Consider the following 22165-nt stretch of genomic DNA (forward strand, 5'->3'; position numbering starts at 1 on the left):
ACATATATACACACACACACACAGACACAGACACAGACACAGACACAGACACAGACACAGACACAGACACGCGCACACACACACACACACACACACACACATATACACACATATATACACACACACACACACACACACACACACACACACACACACACACACACAGACACAGACACAGACACAGACACAGACACACAAATAAACACACATACAGACAGACAGGCTCCTGCATGCACATACACAAATTCATTCATTAACCCACTCAGGCACACACACACACACACACACACACACACACACAGACTCTCATTCATTCACAAAGTCAGGCACAGACAGAGAGACATACAGGCGTGCCCCACACACACACACACACACACACACACACACACACACACACACACACACACACACACACTCATTCATTCACAAAGTCAGGCACAGACAGAGAGACAGACAGGCGTGCCAACACACACACTCACACACACACACACACACACACACACTCACACTCTCACAGACCCCCAGTTTCCATAAAACGCCCGTAGTACTGCTGAGAAAGATGCCACTCCCTGTGGACTGCAGCAGATAATTGAGTTATCTGCGCGATGCCTTCATGGATACTGAGAGCAGTCTCCTCTCCATTGCAGGAGATGGAGGGGGGAGGGGAGTGGGGTGTTATGGCTTCATAAGCAGGCTAGGGGGGAAACAGCTGCAGTGGCCAAGCTCCTGTTACAGGCCTGATCAATACCAAACGTGGAGCTTTTCAGCACTGAACTCATCCGACCTTGAACAACCTCTCGCCCTCCTACGCTTGACGCCCCCCCCCCCCCCCCAGTCCTATCCCATCAGCCAACGTAAACCTGTCCAAAGACACAAAGTCATCTGCCAAATGGGTGCTTTAGCGGGAGGTCAGAGCTAACCAGGGACTGTCAAATATCCTCTAAGTGCCCTGAACTAGACTCCCTCCATATAACAACTACAGATGCCAAAACTTGTGTCATTAAATAATTCATATCTGGCAGCGAACATCAGCACATCTATTTTTCTCATTAGCCTTGAAAAGTGCACACGCGCTAAAAAACGCAGTCACATGGACCCCGTGTGTCTTCTCTGGGCGTGTGGTGGAGCGTGACCAGTAGGGTTTTCCCCTCATTGCTGCGTCAGACTGCTGGTTTTCCACCCTGTAAAAGCAGGAGGCTCCTCTGCGTTTGCGAGCCCCAGCCGGGGAAGCAAAGCTCCCTAGGCATAAGTAGGTTGCAGACAGTGCATTAACGCAGAGTCGCATAATCCAATTTCCAGTGCTGCTATCGGCGCGTTGTCCCACGCTAACCTGATCCCCACCGCGCCTGACACGAGCGCCGTGTGGCCAAGGCCTCCACACGCGGGCTGATTACAGCGGCTGGCCCCGTTCACCTGCGGTTTACATACTGGAGTTTACATACAGCACATCATGCACTGACCCAGGGAATTCTGCACCGATAAATCATTTTAAGATCGGTTTAAATACGTTTTGCTTATGTGAAAATACATGTAAGTCAAACGTCAACTCAGCTCCATATGGGGAAAAGTTCTTGGAATGGGCATCTGTCCAGACCTTTCCCGCAGGCTTGGTTCTGTCTCAGGAACTCGTCTTGTTTTTCTCAATGGAGGAACGGTGCCACCCTGCCCTACGATCAGTTAGTCACGGCTCATTCACTATATATAGAAATGGATTCCGGCTCTAAAGAAAGGCTGATGATGATGGCCTCTGAGGTCAAGGTGTAGGCTAATCACACACACGTGCTTCAGTTCATCTCTTGGTTCCATGTTTACATTATGATGATTCTTTCTGTGCCACAAGCATTCATCAAGATGCCGGAATGTATTTATCAAGCCAATGGCTGTACAGAAAGATGACATGAAGAAAATGTGATCAAGAATTCATTGTGCAAATCTACTACATGGCCCGCCCTCATTCCCTTCTCAAACGCTCTGTGCATCAAACACTGACAGGTTGCCTAAAGGCGGTCAACCCCGTCGTGATCAACGTGATCCCTTTGACACAGCACCAAACTGATTAACAGCATTGCTGAGAATTTCCGCTGGGCACAGCTCTGAACAACCCTTCCACCACCACACCCAAGGCTCCCATCATCATCGGGGGACAGTGGAATCCAATTCAGCACCTTTATCTTTTAATATGCGGGTACACCAACTCCCCACAACCGGAGCCTTGATTTATTTATGTCGCGTGTCCATGGATACGCAGTGGGCTGCTCTCTTCTAACGATTTGTGTGGGCCGTGAGAAGAAGACTCTGGCTCGCCCCCCACACACCCCCCCACCCCCCCCAACCCAACACAGCAGGGTCCATCTGCACCTCCCTGGGGGGTACGCCTGGTTACCAGGTTACCGCTGGAACCCTCTGCTGCGTCTCCGGGCCGAGGCCTGGAGTCTCCATCCCATAGCCAGCCAGCCATCTTATTTACGGTCATGCCGGCTTCAGGGCCGCAGGTTTTTAAGGCCCTTCTCAGGCTCGGGCATCCAAGGACAACAGCTGATTTATGCCGCGCCGCTGTTGGAAGCAAAAGATATACGCTCTTGTTTTTTTTCCCCCGAGCCGATGGCCGTTCCAGGGACAGACGCTGTTTGGGGAAATACATACGCCATGCCGGTGAGAATCCTTTCACAGGCTGAAAAAGTGAACGTCTTACACTAAGCACATTTTCTACCTTCCTCTGCGGCTACCGTACAGTGAGCGGCCTACATCCCGCACTGCGGCAAGTACGTCGGACAAAGCCTGCAATGGAAGCAAGGCCCCGGACCCGCCGTGAACAATATGGCCTGCCCCTGAGAGTGAGCCAGGAGCTTGCAAAGGATCATGGGCTCAAGCGAGGGGATTATGTTCCGCAGAATGCAGTGCTCCTGGTGCTCCAGCGGCACCGGAAATCCCGTCCTCAGCGCCACTGATCTGGCGTCTGCAAACAAAGCCCGATATGGCACCTCGGCTCATCGGCCTCACAGCTCCACCCCCCCAACCCCCCTCGCGAGTGACACGCCGTGTCTGCCAAGCCCTGCGGCCCATATGGTCTCACTGTGCTCTCATTGGCTCCTATCCCCCTGTGATGGGCTCCATCACCCCGCCCTGGCATCTCTTCCTGTCTTTACATTGTGAAAAAAAGTGGGTTAATTTTCTATCTCTGTCTTCAGTCTGGTATCAAGAAAAACCAAGGCCAGCGCTATATTCCAGGAGAAAGTCTAATATATTATATGTATTATATGTATGTTATGGACTGCTGTCAAATAAGCTTAATTAAGGCAATTACTGAAAATCTGTTTATATTTAATACAGTAAATGTAAGAAGAAAAATCGATACAACAAAGATGAAAACCTAATATTTCTCCATGTGTATTTGTCTGATTTTCTCTTTGCTTCAGCTTTTGCAGAGTGACAAATGCACTTGGCTTTCAGGAGTGTTTTGGCCTCCGGTAAGGCTTTGTGACTCGAAGCTGAGGTCGGATCCAACTTGAATAATTAATCGATCTTGAGGACGAACTGATCAATCCCAATTAAATTCAGAAACTCGAACTGAACTTGTACCTTCCTTGATCGGGAATATAATTACAATTGACCAACTGTAAATGGATGTGAGGCCAGAGCAATCTGAGAGAGGAGCGCGTTACCAGTGACCAACAATGCTAATATGACGGAAACTCTGAGAAAGTAGGCAGAAAGCTGCAGCCAGGTTAGCACGAGCCTGACATCGGGCAGTTACAAGTACAGAGAAGAGGCTCCTGAGATGTTGTCACCCTTGAAGCATGAGCCGCAGCCCACATCAATAACATTGAGTCTTTCACCCGCTGTGTCTGACACTCTGCAACGCCCGTGCAAAAAAAAAAAAAAAACGCTAAACAACACAAAAAGCCCTGATGTAAAATCATTACTACAATACGCACAATTAAGGCCTGTCTCCAAAGAGTCAGTGGCCAGAAAACACAGTGCTGTCAGTGCGAGCCAAGCGATAGCTGTGTCTGTCATCACTTTCCCTGCCAAGCTCTCTGCTATGGAAACGGACACTGGAGTGGAAAAGCAGCAGCATGCATGTAACACACATATATACACACACACGCACATACATACACACACACACACACATACATGCACATGAACACACACACACACACACACACACACACACACACACACACACACACATACATGCACATGAACACACACACACACAAGCACACACTCACATGTATCATCTCTCCTCGCTCACTATCACCATACATATTTGAATCTGGGTAGACACAGACATAGAACAGGTGCAAGTGTCAAAAAATGAGTGATCTAGCAGTCTGCCCACCTGGTTCACATAAGTACACCTGAAACCTGAAACCAGGCCTGACATTATCTTAACCATAAGTAATTTAGCAGTAGTAACGCATGGACGTAGCTCACTCTGAGAGTGTGTTCAGTGTGTAGTGTAATGCTGTGTGGTGTGCGGGACCCTAGGGAGAGGCTCTTACCTGTTGCATCAGAGCTCCTCACTGTCAGCTCGTAGGTCAGATCTGTGAAGGAGAGAAAGAAGAAGCTTACATGTCACCGTGACCACAGTCGGGGGGGGGGGGGGGGGTTGCGGGGACAGCGAGACGATGTTCACCGTCTGTCTGTCTGTTAGCAAAGGTCTGCCGCACAGAGGTGGCCGGTGGCCAGGCCTCTGAGCCCCGCTGGCTGCCTGTCACTCGCCAGGATTACAGAGAACCCCGGGCAAACTGAGGTGCTGTAAGGTGAGCAGTGATCAGGCCACGGGGAGCGGGTTTGCACAGCACACAGTTGCATCTCTAACCTGAGGTCCACGACAATCACAATACCGCTCAGAGTTTACACCAGTTCCACCAGTGGAGTGCTTCTGCTGGCTTTGCTGCTGACTAGGCCCTTTAGCCTACTGGTATTGAACTACTGTGAGTATATGTGCTGAGGCATGTCATAGCTAGGATCTGATTCTTAAGTAATGCTAGGTCTTATTCCTTTAATAGCAGTCATTACGTGATGATGGGTGTTGTGGCTATGATAGTGGTTGTTATGTGATCCTGGGTGTTAATGCAATGACAATGGGTGTTACGTGTCACTGGGTACTACTGTGATGATTGTGGTCGTTACGTAACAGAGGGTGTTGCAGTGACGAGGGTGGTTGTTATGTGAGAATTGTAAATTATGGCAAATGACAGTGATTATTCTGTAACACTGGATGTTACGGCAATGGTAGTGACACTTGAGTGTTATTGCGATGATAGTGATGGTTATGCAACAGTGGGTGTTACAGTGATGAGGGTGTTACAGCAATAATAGTGATTATAATGTAACATTACGTGTTAAGGCAATGATAGTGATTACCATATGACATTGGGAGTTATGGCCAATGGTATTGATTATTATGTGATATTGACTGTTAAGGTTATGATAGTGTTTATGATGTAACATGTGTTTGTTATGGCTCTGACTGAAATGTGATATTGTGTGTTATGGCTAAGACAGTTATTACAGGACATTGTGTGTTATGGCTATGATAGCGATTGTGATGTGACACCATGCGTTACGGCTATGACTGCTATAACACGGTGTGATCACGCAGCAGGTGAGACAGGCGGGGTACCTGTGCAGTGCTGCTGCAGCCGGCGGATCTCCGCATGCAGGCCCTTCAGCGTGTTCGCGTGGTCCTGCTGCAGGAAGAGCAGGTTCTTCTGAGCGCTCTGCAGCTGGTTCTCCAGGCTCACCGACGCCATGGCGGACGCTCACACGCGCGCGCGCACACACACTCACGCACAACTGCCGCAGACCTGCAAGGACAGACACACATTGCACAGCATATAAACAGGCCTGAGTGGCAGCACACAGCCAATGCTGCAGGAGAGATTAAACTACCATGGGGACATGGACAGGAAGCCAGTTTGGGAGGAGTTTGGATACTACCTCCTTGCAGAAACTGTTTCTACTATTCTGCAGCGTAGGCCTACAGGCTCAGAAATCTGTTTTCCCTGGACACCCCACCCCTTCAGGTAAAAAGTTACAGGCCTACACTCCACTCTCAACACTTTCTAAAGTCACCCACTCAGGTCACGGACAGGTCCTGTCACGGACTCCTGTCCCATCTGGGATGTCAGGTTTAAGCGCCGGCCCTCTCACCCTCAGACTTCTGGGAAGGCTTCCAGCTTCACCACCGCCATGACACGGGCACCGAGAAAGCGTCTGAATAATGCATGAACAAATTAATCCCTCTTATACGACACCCTGTAAGGCTAGCTCCGCCATTTCTTCCTGTGCAATGTAATATTTTTTAATAACCTCTTGCCAGGGGCGTGTCACCAGTCAGTTTTAAGATGTAGCCTGGCGCTCAACGTGACTGACCATGCTAGGCATAGGGCTGAATTCAGATTTCCTTCTCTGCTCTTAAAAATGCAGAACTGCTGCAGTCTCTGAGTCTTCTATTTTTAAGAACAAAGCTCGAAGGGTACCTCGCGGCGGCATCACGCCCCGCGTTATGTAACGCCACTTGCGTTACCGTCAGGGGAAGGCAGGCAGCAGCCTGACTCTCCCGCTAACTCTACTCATCAAATAAGCGCCGATGCCGAGGGACCGGCTCCATTATCAGTGCCGGAATGACCCGCGTCTCCGGAGCGTGGCGGCGTGGGACCTCTGGCCCAATCAATTTCCACATCTCCGTTTAGCGAATTTTCCTCGGCTGAGACGGACAGCGGGGCTCAGCGCAACAGCGTGCTTTAATGAAGAAGGCGGGATGAATGAGGCACAGGGGTGCGGTTCTTTCCGTTATGATGAAACGAATGTGATGCCGAGTTAAAAGGCGCTATGGACGAGCTTACACTTGGCTGCGGTGATACACCTAAAAAAAAACAGGTGAATAATGCAAGATAGACACTGAAAAACACACTGTACTGCCCTCAAAGGCCTTCAAAAATAGCTGATGGAGGGGGGAACAGTTGATACTGTTACAGTTGGAGGTACTGCAAGAAGGCTTCTCTGTCTGTGGACCAACATGATATTTTAACCTTAGAAGAAGCTTACTGACAGTGTGGGCCTGCACAAACATTCCGAATAAAAAAACGCTCCATAAACGCCAAAGACCCCATCCGCAAGATGGCTCCATCTCAAATCATCAAAAATCAATTACACGGAATATAAACATTAACAGATTTGAAAACATACAGTGAAGCTTTACCCAGGGCCAAAACTAAGCCAAAGAGCAGATGGAAGCGAGACGTCTTCAGATTTAATGACACCCACACCGAAAATAGATTTTGACATTTAACCCCACGCCACAGACAAAAGCCGAGAGCGTCTCCGTTACGCGTTAAATATTCTGCCGAGCGTTGTTCCAGACAGGTAAGCCACCTTTGTTGCTTAAATTATTCACGCTTTGCCTGCCTAGCAACCGCTGCTGTGCGGCCTTCCTGCCTCCCCCACCTTTTTTAACCTAAGACGGTATTTTGGTGACCCGTTGGCTGGGAAGGTGGAAACATCCCCCCCCCGGTCCCACCGGCTGCCAACAGCCCTTTTTGGCTTGGAGGACGAGGCTGACGGAAAGTCAATGCAGTCATGCTAATGCAGAATACTGGAACCGTCGTCTGTATGCTGACGATGACTCTGCTTATCTGATCAGGTTTAAAAAAAAAAAAAAAAAGCACAGCCAGAGAGTGCATTACCACTCAGTCAAGAGATGGATGGATGCATTAGACTCATACATTACACGCACGGGCCAGGGTGGATAAGATCAGTGTGTGTGCACTGTACATTTGTGTGTGTTTTCAGTCTGCAGACAATTGTGAGTATGTGGTTGCGTGCAGTTTGGGTGTGGCATAAACAGCGCGTTGTGTACGTTTAAAGAAGCATGAGCGCATGGGGAATATGCGAGTGTGAGCATGCGTGGATGTGTTTATGAGTAGGGGGGCTGGAGCCTGGGACTAGTGCGTGTATGGGAGTGTATATGTGTGTGTGCGTGTGTGTGTTCATAATGGGTTTGGTGTTGCATTATGGTGTTGCATGGAGATGGGCGGGGGGGGAGGGAGTTCTCTCCGATGGTCCTCCTGGGACCTAAGCTGCTGTGGGTTGGATGAGATGAGAACTCTTACTGCATACTCTTTACAGCAGACATGCTGCTCCGGGACTGTTCCAGAAAGTGCTAAAACCTTCAGCTAACAGACGAGACCATCAACAGCAGCTCAATGGGGCCGGGCTATTAAAAAAACAAGACGCATGCAGCAACATCTCAGGCGGTGAGATCGATGGCCGTTTAAAATACGAGCCCCATCGTTACTTCAGGGTGCCATAAGCACAATCACAGGCTTGTGGTCTGCCAGGAGGTGAGAAGGCACTCATAACTCTAACTGGGCAGAGGCAGGTCAATGCAGGTCATGCTCTTTGGAAAAGCTCACCGTTTTCAGAGCTAGCACAAGATTACAGGTAAGTAGGTACAGGAAGTCAAGCGAAAGTTCAACTGAGGAGCTGAACACAAGGGATTACAGCTGACCCAGTAATATCTCCTCAACCAAGAACCTCCCTCTCTGACATACATATAAGCTTACAGAGCCCCAAACCTCTGCTTCGCTTTTCAGCATGTCCAAACCACTGTTCATACAACATGAGGTCTGCCATTTAGGGGCATATTTTTAAGCAAAATTTTCAAAAACGAACCACTGAATAGTTTTCAATGGTTTGTTCCATTCTGAAATTGTGAATGCGACACCCACAATGCGAACTGACACCCACATGCAATTACCATTCTTGGAATGCAATAATAATAACAATAATAATAATTACAGCAAGACAGATATGGGCTTAATCAAAAAGCAGTCACGCTTTAATATCCATTTTCCACTCCCATTCACTGAGCCACACAAGACAATATTCCTACATAAACAATATCAGCAGCGTGCGGACAAAGGATTTGTTCTGATGCTGCGATGTTATCACAAAAAAGGTAATAACTGTCATTATCATTATGAAATAGGAGCGGCGATGACGAACAGAGCAGAAAGGATGGCCTGAAAGTCAGTGCACGTCACAGTGAGGCCGGGTGTGGTGGGAGAGGCAGTTGGTCTGCTGCCGCCGCTCCCCTCCCCCCAGTGATGTCCTTGCGATAGCCGCTCTGCAAGGATGCTGCTCCCAGGGGGCGGAGTCAGCGCCCCGTCGCTCAGTCCGGCCGCCGCTGTCTCCCCCCCCACCCCCCCAGCTCCCGTTCTGGCCCCGAAGTGCGTATCGATTTTCCTCTCTGAGTGCAGGGAAGGGGCTCCTCCCTCGTTTGCCGTCTCCCCGCTACGTCACTGGGCTCCTTTACCCCTTGTAAAACGTCTGCTCTCGCCCCGGAGCGTCCCGGGCTCCTGCAGGGATTTGCCTTTGCCTCCCTGAAAACCTTCACGAAACGTTCCCACTGCCCACTAGCCCAGGTCCATTCCTATACATGTCACGCACACAGAACGTTTGGGTGAGCTCCATCAAAAACAGTGGGTTCCCAGTATTTAGGCTAATTACTGCTAAATTTAAAACTATCCACTGTGGTGACAATGCAACGGTCCCAATATTTACAGGGGAGGGGGATTCTTAGGAAGTGTGTAGTTGGCAGTGTAGCATAGTGGTAAGGAGCATAACTCGTAACCGAAAGGTTGCTGGTTCGACTCCCCACTGGGGCACTGCTGTTGTATACTTGGGCATGGTATTTAACCCAGAATTACTTCAGTAAATATCCAGCTGTATAAATGGACAATGGACAATATGTAAAACTGTACCCTATGTATGTCACTCTACGTGTCTGCTAAATGCCACTAACGGTCACCAATGAATAAGTGAAAGTCTTTCCAGTAAAGCCTGGTCGGTCAGGCAGTCAGCCCCTTCCCAGAATGCCGTGAGGGGTTAACTGAAGCGCAGTGCCCTAGAGAGGACTGCTCAATGACAGTCTCAGTGCTACCGTAAAGCATTACTCACAAAGCTTTTCCCATAAAACACCAACTCCGGAGCTGAGATCATGGCAACCCGCAAAGGGACCGCCAGCCAGCGTTTAATTATAATCCCTTTTTCATTGTACTGTCACTGGGACATGTATTGTTTTATCAACTACAGTTCTGAAAAACCGCCCAGCCCAGCACCACTCCAGCTTGGCCCTCTCTGATGTGCTACAAATCAATCGGACACATTGACCATCCCTTACAAGCAAATGTCACCAGCTACTGCAATGGTTCTTTTATTGCCAAAGATGCGTGGGTTTAAAAGTCTCAGGGACATGAACCAGCACAACTAGGAACAATTTAATATGGCCATAACAAAACGACAGACCAAGGTTTTTAAGTGAACGCTCCCTCCCACCCCCACCCCCCAGAGAGACACATGGAATCCCAATGGCACCACAGTAATGGCTCTCCCAGCCTCTCCTTCTCCCTCCCTCCCTCCCTCCATCTCCCACCCCACCCTCATCACGCACACCACTTCCACTCACTCTAGGCCATAAATAATCAATGAACTGCAGCAGTAGAGGAAGACACTGGTCAGAAAACATCTTACCGTGAGCTGCTCTGAAAGAAACGAAAGCGTCCCTCACAGACGTAGCTGTGATGGGAGAAGGAGGGAAAAAAAAGGCTTAAATACTCAAGTCAGAGAGGAAAAAAAAAAAAGAAAAACAAAAACTTGTGACATAAGTCTTGTATTGATTGACTGCACTTTGCAATTGAGCAAGATGTGCTGAGGGCACAATAGTGGCTTTCCTATAGGCTGAGAGCAGGGGTGGACACCCTCGGTGTTATCCAACGTCTCCACTTGAGTTGATACAGATGACAGCACCCCACGTGGGATGCATACTGCTCCTCTGTTTGCGTTAACACAGTTTCCTTTTTATACATTAGGTAAAGTTCATCCGTTGTCGCCAGGTCACTTGGATTGTATAAACCTGCCGATTATCTGTCACAATGATCCCGTTAAAAAAAAAAATCAAGCAACATTAAAGTCAAATTCCTAAAGGTATGCACAAAGGTCAGTTTATCGGCGAGTTTGCTTCCGTGCAAAACAATAACAATAACAGAAACATCTGTGACACGCACATAAACCATGTCCAGATTTCAGTACTATAAGCAAGACGGATCTGAAACAGAGATGGAGATTTGAAAACTGCTACAGAGGAGGTGAATTAGGTGCGACTCGCATAACCCAGAGCATATTTTGGATGTAGAGCTACCAAGTAGAAATTTTGCGGTACAGATGCTCACTGTCGCCGAGGGATACCGCGTTTAGGCTTGACCGAGTATGGCCCGGCCACGCAACAGAGCAGTGCAGAAAAGACAATACGGGACATAGCTGGAATCGTGTGATGCACCTGCATTGCGGACAGCGGAAAACACTGACAGGGAACGAGCGCCTGACTAGCGAGCACATGCACCAGGGCGTGTTACATTTCCCTTACAAACTCGGGCACAATTTACAGTCGGAACGGCATCTTGAGAACGTGGCTGGCTACCTTGCGTTTTAAATGTTGCATGCGCAGCTGGCTAAGTTATCTATCAACACGAACAACACAAAACAGTTGTACTGGCAAGATGACCGTGTGAAGGGTATACGATGCGCCCGGGCTCATCACACAATGCCATTCTGACCATAGCTTTAAGTTACAACAACATCTGACAGATCTAACAAGTTTAACAGCTAACGTTGTCCACCTAGTTATTTATTGCTTATCTCGATTGCCAAGCTGGTTGCTAATAGGCCACAAATATATCTCGCTAGCCAACTTAACGCAGAAGACTGCGCCACCAGCTAGCCATATTTACAAATTATACATTAAAATAATCCGCAAAAGCTAAATGCTAAAATATCTATCCAACCTATTCACAGCTTAGACTACATGTCATGGGGGGGGGGGGGGGGGGGGATTTCAAGGTAACAGTCACAACAATATTTATGGTATCCACCCCTCATTGAGGTCGCAGCTACAGCTAGCCAGCTAGCAACCTGGCAACTTTCTCAGTTTGCCCTTGGCTGTTGCTTAAAACAATAGCTATATCACATTACGAACATGGCTAGCCTGTTTCATTCAACGTTGTGGTAGTGCTGACAAAATACTTCAAACCTCTAATCCTTAACTAATGCAACGACACAAACTATACTTGACACAACTTATTCCCTAGCAAAATGACTACATAACAGTTGCAAACCTCGCTAGTTGGCAAGCCACCTGAATTATGGGTATTTTTAACTGCCGGGTGACATTGTGTGCTAAACAATTATTCTAGGTGGTAAGATGCGGCAGGTAACGTTAACCAGCCCAGCCTCTGACACTCGCATTCCCAGCCTCACTAGGTAAAGGGAAACCTCGGTTCTGCCATCGCTAGCATCAGTATTTAGCCATCTAGCAAATTAGCTGCCCTTATCTATGAGCTAGCTTGCTACAGCTAACTGGCTCGCTCGCTAAGATTACCGTTAATAACATAAAATACATCTGTCAACGTGTAGTCTTGACAGCATGCGAAAAACGGACATCAACTAATGTGAGGGTTTAATTAGCACTAAAGTATCTCGCTTTAGGTAGGTCTCATCTTAACAGACTATTCTCAGCTAACGTTAGCTCGATCGCTATCGCAATTTGTCTGGTCTTTCAGAGACAGGTGCACCTCGCAGCAGGATATGCCAGGGATAGTCCGGCTAGCTACACGCAACTGGCAAGCTAAAACCGCTTTGCCTTGAGCTGGCTAGCCTGCCACCTACCTTAACAATGTCACTGCGACGACGATTATTTACGTTTCCCTTTGAGTGCCGTTTTATATTAGGTCCGTCCTGACGGGCTGAACGTTGTCATTGTTGCGGCTCCTGGGTCGAGAGAGAACAAGGTTGTGTCAGCGCTCTCATCTCCCTGAGCTACAAGGCAAAATAAAGCGGAGCATCATGGGATACTACCAAAAAATCATTACCACACAACTAGATACCAATCGCCGAGGCCGGATTGAATATGTGAAATTTCAGGACGCTGTTAAATTTATAGTCTTTGTTGCACACACTTGCACATTCTTAAAATGCACCGGTATGTTGCCGCATTTAATGTCAACTAGATTAACTATAATGAAAAAGGGGGTTGTCATCAACTGCGCAAGCGTCTCAGGTGCAACGGTGTTGCCATAGAAACTGAATCACGCTCACGCGCCTCGAAAATGTCGCTGAAATGCCATCTAGCGACGCAGCGCAGACTTGCATGTAAAAGATGAACATGGCAGATAGTCTTATGGAGAATAGCAACGCGAATTTTACTTACAGTCGTTAATAGTTAGAATCAGCGCGTTATTTTACTCGACATCTTTATTTCCACATAAAACTTCTAAAATAAGTCCAAAGAAATTTTAAACCTGACTTCAGTGAAATGATTGTAATACAAGGAGCAGACAGCAGAGGGAAGCAGTGTCTCATACATGTCTAATTATTAAACTGAAAATACCCTGAAAATGTGACAGCAGATTCCAAAGCATATTTTATAGGGTAGTTCAGCAATCAATGTAATCGTAGGGAAGTCTACTTTATTTAAAGTATTTCCTTATTTTCAGAGCACGTTTTATCTATGAATTTAGTATGCATATCGCTTTCTCATTTTCATGAACAAATGTATATTGTGTTTGTGATATAAAAGTCTGTCCACTTCGACCCACTTGAAAGCGTAAATAAACAATTGATAAATTGTTGGCAAATGACTTAAATTGATCAATTGTTGGCAGTTGATGGTAGATGTATTTGATTGGAGCAATCATCCTATAACTTACTTTTTTCAAGCTTAGTATTCACATTAAGCTTGCTAAGGCTGGACAGACATGAGAGGTACTTGATATTTGGTCTTAGAGACTATTAATACGATTAATAACAAAAAAACTTATTAGGCCAGAACATCAGTTTTGAGTATACTGCAAAGACACAGACTAATCACAAAGACCTTAACTTTTGGAACTTTTAGAACTTTTAATATTTGAAAAAGAAATCAACATAATTCAAATTTTTCTACCCCTTCCCTCTTTTGTAGTGTATAAAAGACACACCCGCTTGAATCTTAAAATAGTCCCCTCTGCCGTGAATGGAAATCCATTTTGAACACAAGGTGTTTTGTATCACTTTCTACAAATCATTAACCAGAGATGTCTTTTAAAACTGTGAGAGTATGCATCAGCCTACCTGAAACAGAACAACATGTCCTGAAGAGACTGTAACCCCCACCCTCCAAGAAATAGTCCATACAGAGATGCTAGACTTTAATCACGGCGGGCTTTACAGCTGTTTGTGTGACATGCAGTCACATTGTCGAACCCCTGTTCTCACTCTGCCCATACCAACTGTGTTGTGGCACGGCTGGGTATGAAAGAGGGCAATTGTTAGAAAATGTCTCCAGCCATAGTTTCAGTCCCTCTGACTGCCCTTCCGCTGCTGACCAGAACAATGCCAAGGTTTAAATCTATGGGAAAATGCAACCGATTATGACGCCAGGCCTGGCATTTTGTGAAAATAAAGAGCTGCATTCATTCATGGGACCAACAACAAGGGCCACTCTGGGCGTGAGTCAGGCTGGGCCTGGGCCGTTGAATTTATTTTTCCTCCTCGAAAAAATGACATTCAGTAAATATTTCCAATTTCTAAGCCACTTCCATTTTCCTCGGAATCAGCCGCTGAGTGCCAGACATTTCGCCCGACAGTTTTGTTTTCAGTGTTTGCCGAACGCTGGTATCCAACAATTGTAAGTTGCTAAACCCCACCCAGGGTTTCAGCTTGATTTTCATGCAGGCATTGATTAAATTTACTCTGTGGAAGCCTCCGGCTTCTTCCTCTGTACTATGACTTCAGGTGCTGGTGTGCACACAATGGTGGTAAGATGTGACAGGACTTGTGCTGCAGTACACACCTGAACAGCAAACAATATTATTTTCAAGGGGAGCCAAAATACAGAATTGGAAATTATTTATGATATAAATGGATATGCATGAGGTCATTCCTTGTGCATCCACCCAAATGACATAATTGGATCCTTAGTGCACCATACACTGCAATCCATCATGTTTCTACATTTTCTGTGTGTTTAAACAATCCAAGACCTTTGAACACAGGAGGACCAAGGTGTTTGAATTTCAGATAGAAAGACTGATTGACTTCCTGTAATGAGAGGAGAACACTAATGATCCAGCCGGATACACAGTGTTTTTTTTCTGTTCATTAGAAAATAACCTTATACTCTATGTATACATATACTGAACATCATAAATCCTACCAAATGGTAGATTCAGACTGGGGCTGCCCCTTAGCTACATAAACATTTGAAAAATATGGAGTGAAGCTATGCAAATGGCTGAAGTAATGTGACCACATGAAATTAATCTGAAATGGAGCCAAGCTATAAAGAAATGGTTGGACTTGTGACTTTTTTGTCTGTGGTAAAACAGGTGTAGGGAAGTCAAGACAAGGGTACCACAAATTACTGTGTTGCATGAGGGTAAAAAGAAGAAAAGAGTATTGTTTATTGAATTTATGGTGAATATCAGCCAATAATATTTCAAAAACGGGACTACATAACTGTATCAAGCAGGCCAATGGTTTTCTTATATATGAGAAACATCCTTCCACCAGACACCATGGTTCTGAAACTCACTGCTTACCATAGCTAACATCTACAGTTTGAAAGGCCTGTTAACCACTTCCTCTTCTGTCATGATTTAAGAGCACTACTGTGAAATGATCAGTATTAATTTCCTAAAATCGGTCAAATGGCCTATTAATATATTACAAGCTACATTAAATATTTACAGACAAGAGACAAAGGCTGGGGTACTAAGAGGTTAAACCACGCAAACGAAGAGAATCACAACACCATTAATCATTTTCTAGTCTAGTGCTCAGGGCAAATGGATAATCCAGAGCAAATATTTAAGACATACTTGGAGGAGTATTTAATGACAGAATAATGCAGACTACAGTCCTATTCCAGAATGCTTACATGATGTCCAAAATTCAGAGCGATCAGGTTTCAAGCTGAAACTTTATGTTGTTTCACTTGTCACTCATTTTTATTTATTTTCCAAGGGTGAAAACATCTTGTTGATTTAAGAAGAAAATAGAGAGCGAGCCATCCTAACAGACATTCCACTGAAGTCTTGCCAGATAGCAATAAACCTGGACTCTGTAATTTCCTCTCAGTGTAAATATTTATAGATCAACAGGTGTTGTCTTAAGGGTTTGAAACCAACAGAATTCTGGGGCAGGCACAGGAAAGGAGCCTTTTTTCCCCCAGCGTTATTTGTTTTCCTTCCATTTCTCTGACTGTGGATTTAATGGAGGTTTACAGGGTTACAGCTCCCAGTTGTCTTGTGCTAGCCCTTAACTGCCTTCTGCTTTAATCAGCTTAGAACACTATGTAGCTGTTTCCTTCTCTCTCCATACCTCCCTCTCTCTTCTCTCTATCTCTATCTCTCTCTCTCTCTCTCTCTCTCTCCCCCCAACTTTGCCCCAGTATGTTCTGACAGCTTTGCCCTAAATTATCTCTGGCAAGCGGAATTCCTCAGTGGCACGGCTACCGTGTAAAACGATATCAACCAAAACAAGAAATCAATTTTCATAACCAACAGAACAAAAAAAAAATAGTAGGCCTCAAATAAAAGGCAGAGCGTCTCGTGAAGTAAATGGAATTATTGTCTCACTCCTGAAATGTTATTTTTTGGAAGCAGCCTTTAATCTCTCTCTTGGCTTTGGCATGATTTTGATGGGGATTAAATTCTTCTCATTTCTATATTTTTAGAGTCTTGGCTCAAGTCCCAGATCCTTGTCCGGAGAGAGGGGTGGGCGAAAGGAGTGAGAGAAAGAGCCCTCCTGCTGCATGCGCCCATACCTTCTGTATCTGAACTAAAAGAATTCCTCCATTGAAACACATACCTTATTCATGATTTGTTTTACTTAAACGCTGAAAAAAGGGGGGTGGGGGAGGAGGGGGTTGAAGGTATTTATATTTCATAACAAGTAGAGTCGTAAAAAAAGCTCAATGAGGAGAAACTCACCAAGTAAAACAGGGAGCAGGGCCATCGTAAACTCACTTTGGAGGGACATTAATCTTGCCTCTCCGAGTGCACTGAAGCATTACTGGTGCGAGTGTGACATGGCTCACTCCGAGGGCTGTCTACTGAGACACCGTCCTCTGGATTCCAGGAGTGCCTGCCATTCACGGCCATATGTCATTCAGCTTCTCTCCGCTCCGCAGCAGATGTGGGCCAATCCGAAGGGAGAGCTCTGCTCTGTGTCTTCGTTTGTGCGCCGGGTGAGCAGATCTAACTGGCATGAGGTGAAGCACGAATGAGCACCTGGTAGTCTACCTTGAGCTCCTCTTTCACCTGGCTGTGTTCTGAAAGGTGCCGAACTTCAGTGGGGTGTGGCCCTGTACGTCAGAACTCCAACCCCTTTCCTGAAGAGTGTCTCAATTGAAGTGTCACCACGCTTATGTAAATTTAAGGCCTGCACCAAAATAGGTTGCTAGGAAAAAAAGAGACTCCATTTTCAAATTCTGAAGGTACTGGTTATTTAAAACTTGCAGAATGAATCAGTGTCAGCAGGATTTCATTATCATTACTGAAATAATTTAATGTCCTCCACCAATGGTGGGATTATCGTTTCGCTATGTATGGGTGTTTCTGAGGCACAAACGGATGGGAAGTTTATTTAATTGTATTTGCAGAGAGAAAGCTAGTTCTGCTCAACACATTACATGTCAGCCATGCTGCTGCCCACAGAGAAGCTCCAGTCTAAGAGGTCCCGTGCCTCTGATTGAGTCCACCTGAACGCGGTTGCTCGCCCAGATCTCGCCCGGGCTCCCAACACCTAAGCCCTCTACCGTCTGTAATTTCCTTTAACAAGCTGGAAGGCCCCCGTAAATGTGCTGGAGATTTACGGCCGAGCGGGCCTGTAGATTGAGATTTTAAATTATGAGTGCTAGGAAATACGCACTCTCTCTCTCCCTCTCCCTCTCTCTCTCTCTCTCTCTCAAACAGTGCTAAATTCATCTGCATCTTCAGAAATGTTCCAAGCGATGCCTTACAGGCGGGTGAGAAGGCCATAAATCCAGCAAAACTGTGAGCATGCAGCGTGTCGCTGTGCGAACCATTTGCCCCGGTTCATTCCTCGCAAAACGGCAGACGGTCGAGGAGAGTTGCAGGGGAGGGAAAGGAGAAAAAAAAAAAACAAAAACACAAAACGGGGGCATGGAGGGATTAAATTGGAATGTCTAGAATGTGGGTAAAGTGATCTCGTTCGGTGGGTCTCCGTTATGGAGAAAACCAGACTGGTGTCAGATGCCGTTAAAATGTGTCGAATGCCTTGAAATCCAATCAGACGGATGTGGCCGCGCAGCGTCCAATAAGGCGAGGCTTTACTGCCGCCGCTCTGACGCGCTGCCAATACCAACACTTTTCAGGTTGTAATAGTTTTACAGTTATTATATTGAGGTTGGCAAGATGACGTGCCCGAAGCTCTGAAAAGCTAATTTAATTTTCCAGCAGAATTTTTTTTTTTTTTAAAGGCAGAGTCATTATCACTCCAATATTAAATTCAAAGTGTCATTTATTTAATTACTTCAAAGCCTGCGAGCCTACGCGTTTCTTCCCTGCCACTGGAAGGAGCAATTTGTTTTAACTCTGACTGACACATTTCACCATCGGCTTTTTTTTTTGCCAGCATTTTGTAGAAAGTGTTCAGCTGTGAGGAAATGTGGTTCTCATGCACTCAGTCAGGGCCTTGTCCAAGCTGCCCCCCCCCCTTCACCACCCACTTTCAAAAACCTTGCCATCAGAGTGGTGATGGAGCTGCCCTTTTATGGGTAAAAGTCATGTAAAAAGCAAGTGTAATTGTCAGCAGGTAATGTACTGTATATCCCCTCCAAGCAGATCTTTCTTGGCACCGGCTGTAAGCTTTGCTCTGACGTGCTCTGCCAACCTTTTAGACAGAACGGGTCCTTGCGCTCAGCACTGTCAGAACCACATATGTATGGCGCTGCTGCACCAGTTTCGTTGCCTGTTCCCAGCTGCTCAGTGAAGGCTAAAAACAGGGCTATGCAGGGGTTTCTATTGACAGGGGTGTGATTTTTAAAACGTGGGTGGTGTACTGCTGCTCCCAGTGTTCTTTCGCCTCTTCCTCATCACTGTCTCGCAGCGGAGTAGCAATTCAAACAAGCACCACCATGGCAGTCTTGCACTCTTCATTACTGTCGACCTGTTGGTCAATTTTTCCCGGCCTGGTGACACCTCAGAGGTTGAGAGTATATGTCACATTTTGGAGACTGCTTTCAAAGTGTGCTTTGGATCCCTTGAGAGGGCAGCTGAGGTGTTCTAGGGTCATTAGAGGGAAACATTTATCAGAATGATGTGTTCCTCCATCAACAAAGTGAGCCCTAAGACACCCAGAAAAAGACATTCTTAAGAAATGCGGTTTGCGTACTAGGTGGTAGATTCCCAAGGGGAAGTTATATTTAACAAAGAATGAATAGGATTTTTGGTTAGAGCGTTTGTCTTGCGGCTGTTTATGCAAATTAAACCTTCTGTTCAAGTTCTGACTCTTACCTACTCTTATAATTATCTACTGTCATAATTTATCACCCAGAGGTAATTATTCAGCTGTTGGTGAATATATCCTTGAACATGTTGAAAAAGTCAAAAAAGCTGTTGAAAGACAGTTGGAAAACTGCCGGTTTAAACAGAACTTGTGTGAAGCATGTTGAGTATATCAAGTGAATGACAGTTGCTCTTAATGAAAGTGTAATGTTGCAAGTTACTGGAGTGCAGGAGAGAGATCTTTAACTCAACTGGGAAAAAAAGTGACTATGTTAAAATTCTAAAGTCCTCTCAGATCTGTTGATTTCCTCCTCATTCCTAAATCCCCACCATAGGAAGCTGTACTCTGAATAGAACCTCATTCTGGTAAAGCAGGTCATGTTTCAGCCAGATGTTGAGGCCAAATGAAGACATTAAAAAGCAGTCATTTCTCTTTCTCTTTCTCTCTCTCCCTCTTTTTTCTCTTTCTTGCTCTCTGAATGTCTGCGCTTGAGGGCACTTGACTACTTTGGGAGTCTTTGAACTTTTTTGTTTTGGTGTGTGGGGGAGGGAGTGAGAGCAGTGGGGAAGGGGGTGTGGGGAGGGGGGGGGGTCTCCCAATAGCCTTTGTCTTTTCTGCTGTAAGGTATGGAAAGTATGCATCTGTTTCCTTTGAGAAAACTTCTGTGAGGTAAAACATCAGAAGCATGCAGCAAGGCTGACAAGACTGTGAATGGACAGAGGTTAGAGACTGCCCAGGGGCATTGTGGGAAATTTCCATAAATCTTCACACATCGCAGATCCAAGAGGTGGAGGGGAGAATTGGTGTTTCAGAGAGCTCCCTATTTTAAATCCACTTTTTCATTTAAATTAAAGTGGGCAATTTAGGAATATTGCTGTGTGTGGATCTGCACAGGGGGGAACCGAACACTACAGTGTATGTATATTTTGAAAGAGACAGAAGAAGAGACAAAAGCATTAAAAATGGGAGCCGTGCCACACAGCAAGACTTCAGGATTTCCTGAAACCCCCCTCTTCCTTTCATCCTGTTAATGAGTGAGAAGCTGGGAGAATTAGCCCAGTTTTTGGTCTGACTGCTTTTATGGCACGGAGAGCAGTGCTGTCAGTGGCTTGGGGAAGTGACACTTTAATCACCCCTGGTTAATGGACCAAAAGCGGAGGCTTCAGATGTGGCCGTAACTCAAGGTGGCCGCACAGCCTGCTTACTAATTCCCCTCTCGGTTGGGTAACGCGCCCCAGGGATACTACAGAAAAGGTGGGAAGTGGTGACGTGGCGATCGGGCCCAGGGCTCGAGTCAGAGGATATTAAAACATCATGTTTCTCAAGGTATTTCCACACAGTTTTTCCGCTGGATTTTTGTCTCTGTTAATTTTCTCCTGTGTTTTGCGGAGGTCAGCGGGAAGCTCCCAAGGCACAATTTGGTGACGGTTGGCAGGAGAAGAATGAAGAACTATGCAAAAAAAAAATGCAAGTTCAGGTCCTTGAGGAAGAGAGATTTGTTGACCTTTTGAGCTGTGGTGTGCAAGCACTTACACTCCTGGACTTTGTCAGGAAGGAACAAGGTTAAACTGGAAGACCCCTCCACAAAATGCTGTATATATGTCCTGTGCCCTGGCTAACTAATAATGGCTTCATTCCCACACACCTGACCCCTGGGGCCTTGTTTGCCACAAATTTCCCAGAAGCACTTGGGGAAATTCAAAAATAATCCACTTGGTGACATTACCATGTGTCCCCCAGAACTGAAAAAGAAAAAAAAAAATAGCGGCTGGATGGCATGTCTTAGACAGGCAAAGCACACATCTGTTTTTTCTTTGAAAAAAAAAACCAATGCAAAATTGCAAAAATGTGTTAGAAAAAAACAGCTAATGTCTTCCTGCTCTGGCCTGGTCCCTCCTTTTCTCTGTGTGGGTGGGGGTGGGGCACAGGCACGGAAGAGGTGCATTTCCACACTCAAAACACATGGCAAAGGAGCAGGATGCAAGCTCTGCTAAACAGATAGGAAAGCACAACCGATGTCAATTACTCCCTTTAAAGAGACAGAGCAAACATGTCCATAATCGGCTGAATCTGTGAAACATGGTTCATGCACATGCAACTTATGCACCTTGTTGGAACAAATCAATATGCACCAACACTGAGGCACTACTGCTGCAAAAAATGATCAGTTCAGCTTAATTCCATTTTTCCATTCCCGTGACTGCACTTCTGCTACGCTACGGCAGCTAAAAGAGGGTCATCTGTCACAGTGCTACTGTACGTGCAAGGCGCAAGGCGTCTGTCCTGGCTGGTTAGGGATGACAGAGTCTGACCGTCCCGCTCCAGTTGACCGCAGCCTGAGGAGGAATCCTTGCCGGGAATGAGCTCCAGGTTGGGTAAACTCTGAGCTCTTTTCCTCCTCAAGTTGTGGTCTCGCCCTGTTCCTGGAGAGGGAGCAGAGGGCAGGGGGGTCCGTTTCTGGAAACGTCTTTTTGCGGGTCTCATCTACGATCTGGAACGCCAGACTGTGCACATCATAACTCTCGTCCTGTCTTTCACAGTACATTGAAATGTGGGACAGCCAGGCAGTTTTTGGCAGTGCTGC

The 22165-nt window shown here is 46.3% G+C and overlaps 1 protein-coding gene across 2 annotated transcripts in view; it reads right to left on the reverse strand.

Annotated features, from left to right (window-relative positions):
- ccdc92 (coiled-coil domain containing 92) overlaps positions 1–13080 on the reverse strand; it is a 15905-nt gene extending 2825 nt beyond the window's left edge. Inside the window, exons 1-4 of one of the 2 annotated variants that reach the window (XM_036528094.1) lie at positions 12957–13080; positions 12739–12840; positions 5636–5819; positions 4509–4550 (exon numbers count right to left, since the gene is read on the reverse strand). In XM_036528094.1, coding sequence (XP_036383987.1) covers positions 4509–4550; positions 5636–5765 — 172 coding nt within the window. In that variant the 5' untranslated portion in view covers positions 5766–5819; positions 12739–12840; positions 12957–13080. Of the gene's footprint in view, positions 1–4508; positions 4551–5635; positions 5820–12738; positions 12879–12956 lie in introns of those variants that run through there. The other variant, XM_036528093.1, reaches the window with a different exon arrangement.
- Positions 13081–22165: the final 9085 nt, after the last annotated feature.

The sequence above is a fragment of the Megalops cyprinoides genome, chromosome 4 (assembly GCF_013368585.1).
Source record: "Megalops cyprinoides isolate fMegCyp1 chromosome 4, fMegCyp1.pri, whole genome shotgun sequence".
Taxonomy (NCBI): domain Eukaryota; kingdom Metazoa; phylum Chordata; class Actinopteri; order Elopiformes; family Megalopidae; genus Megalops; species Megalops cyprinoides.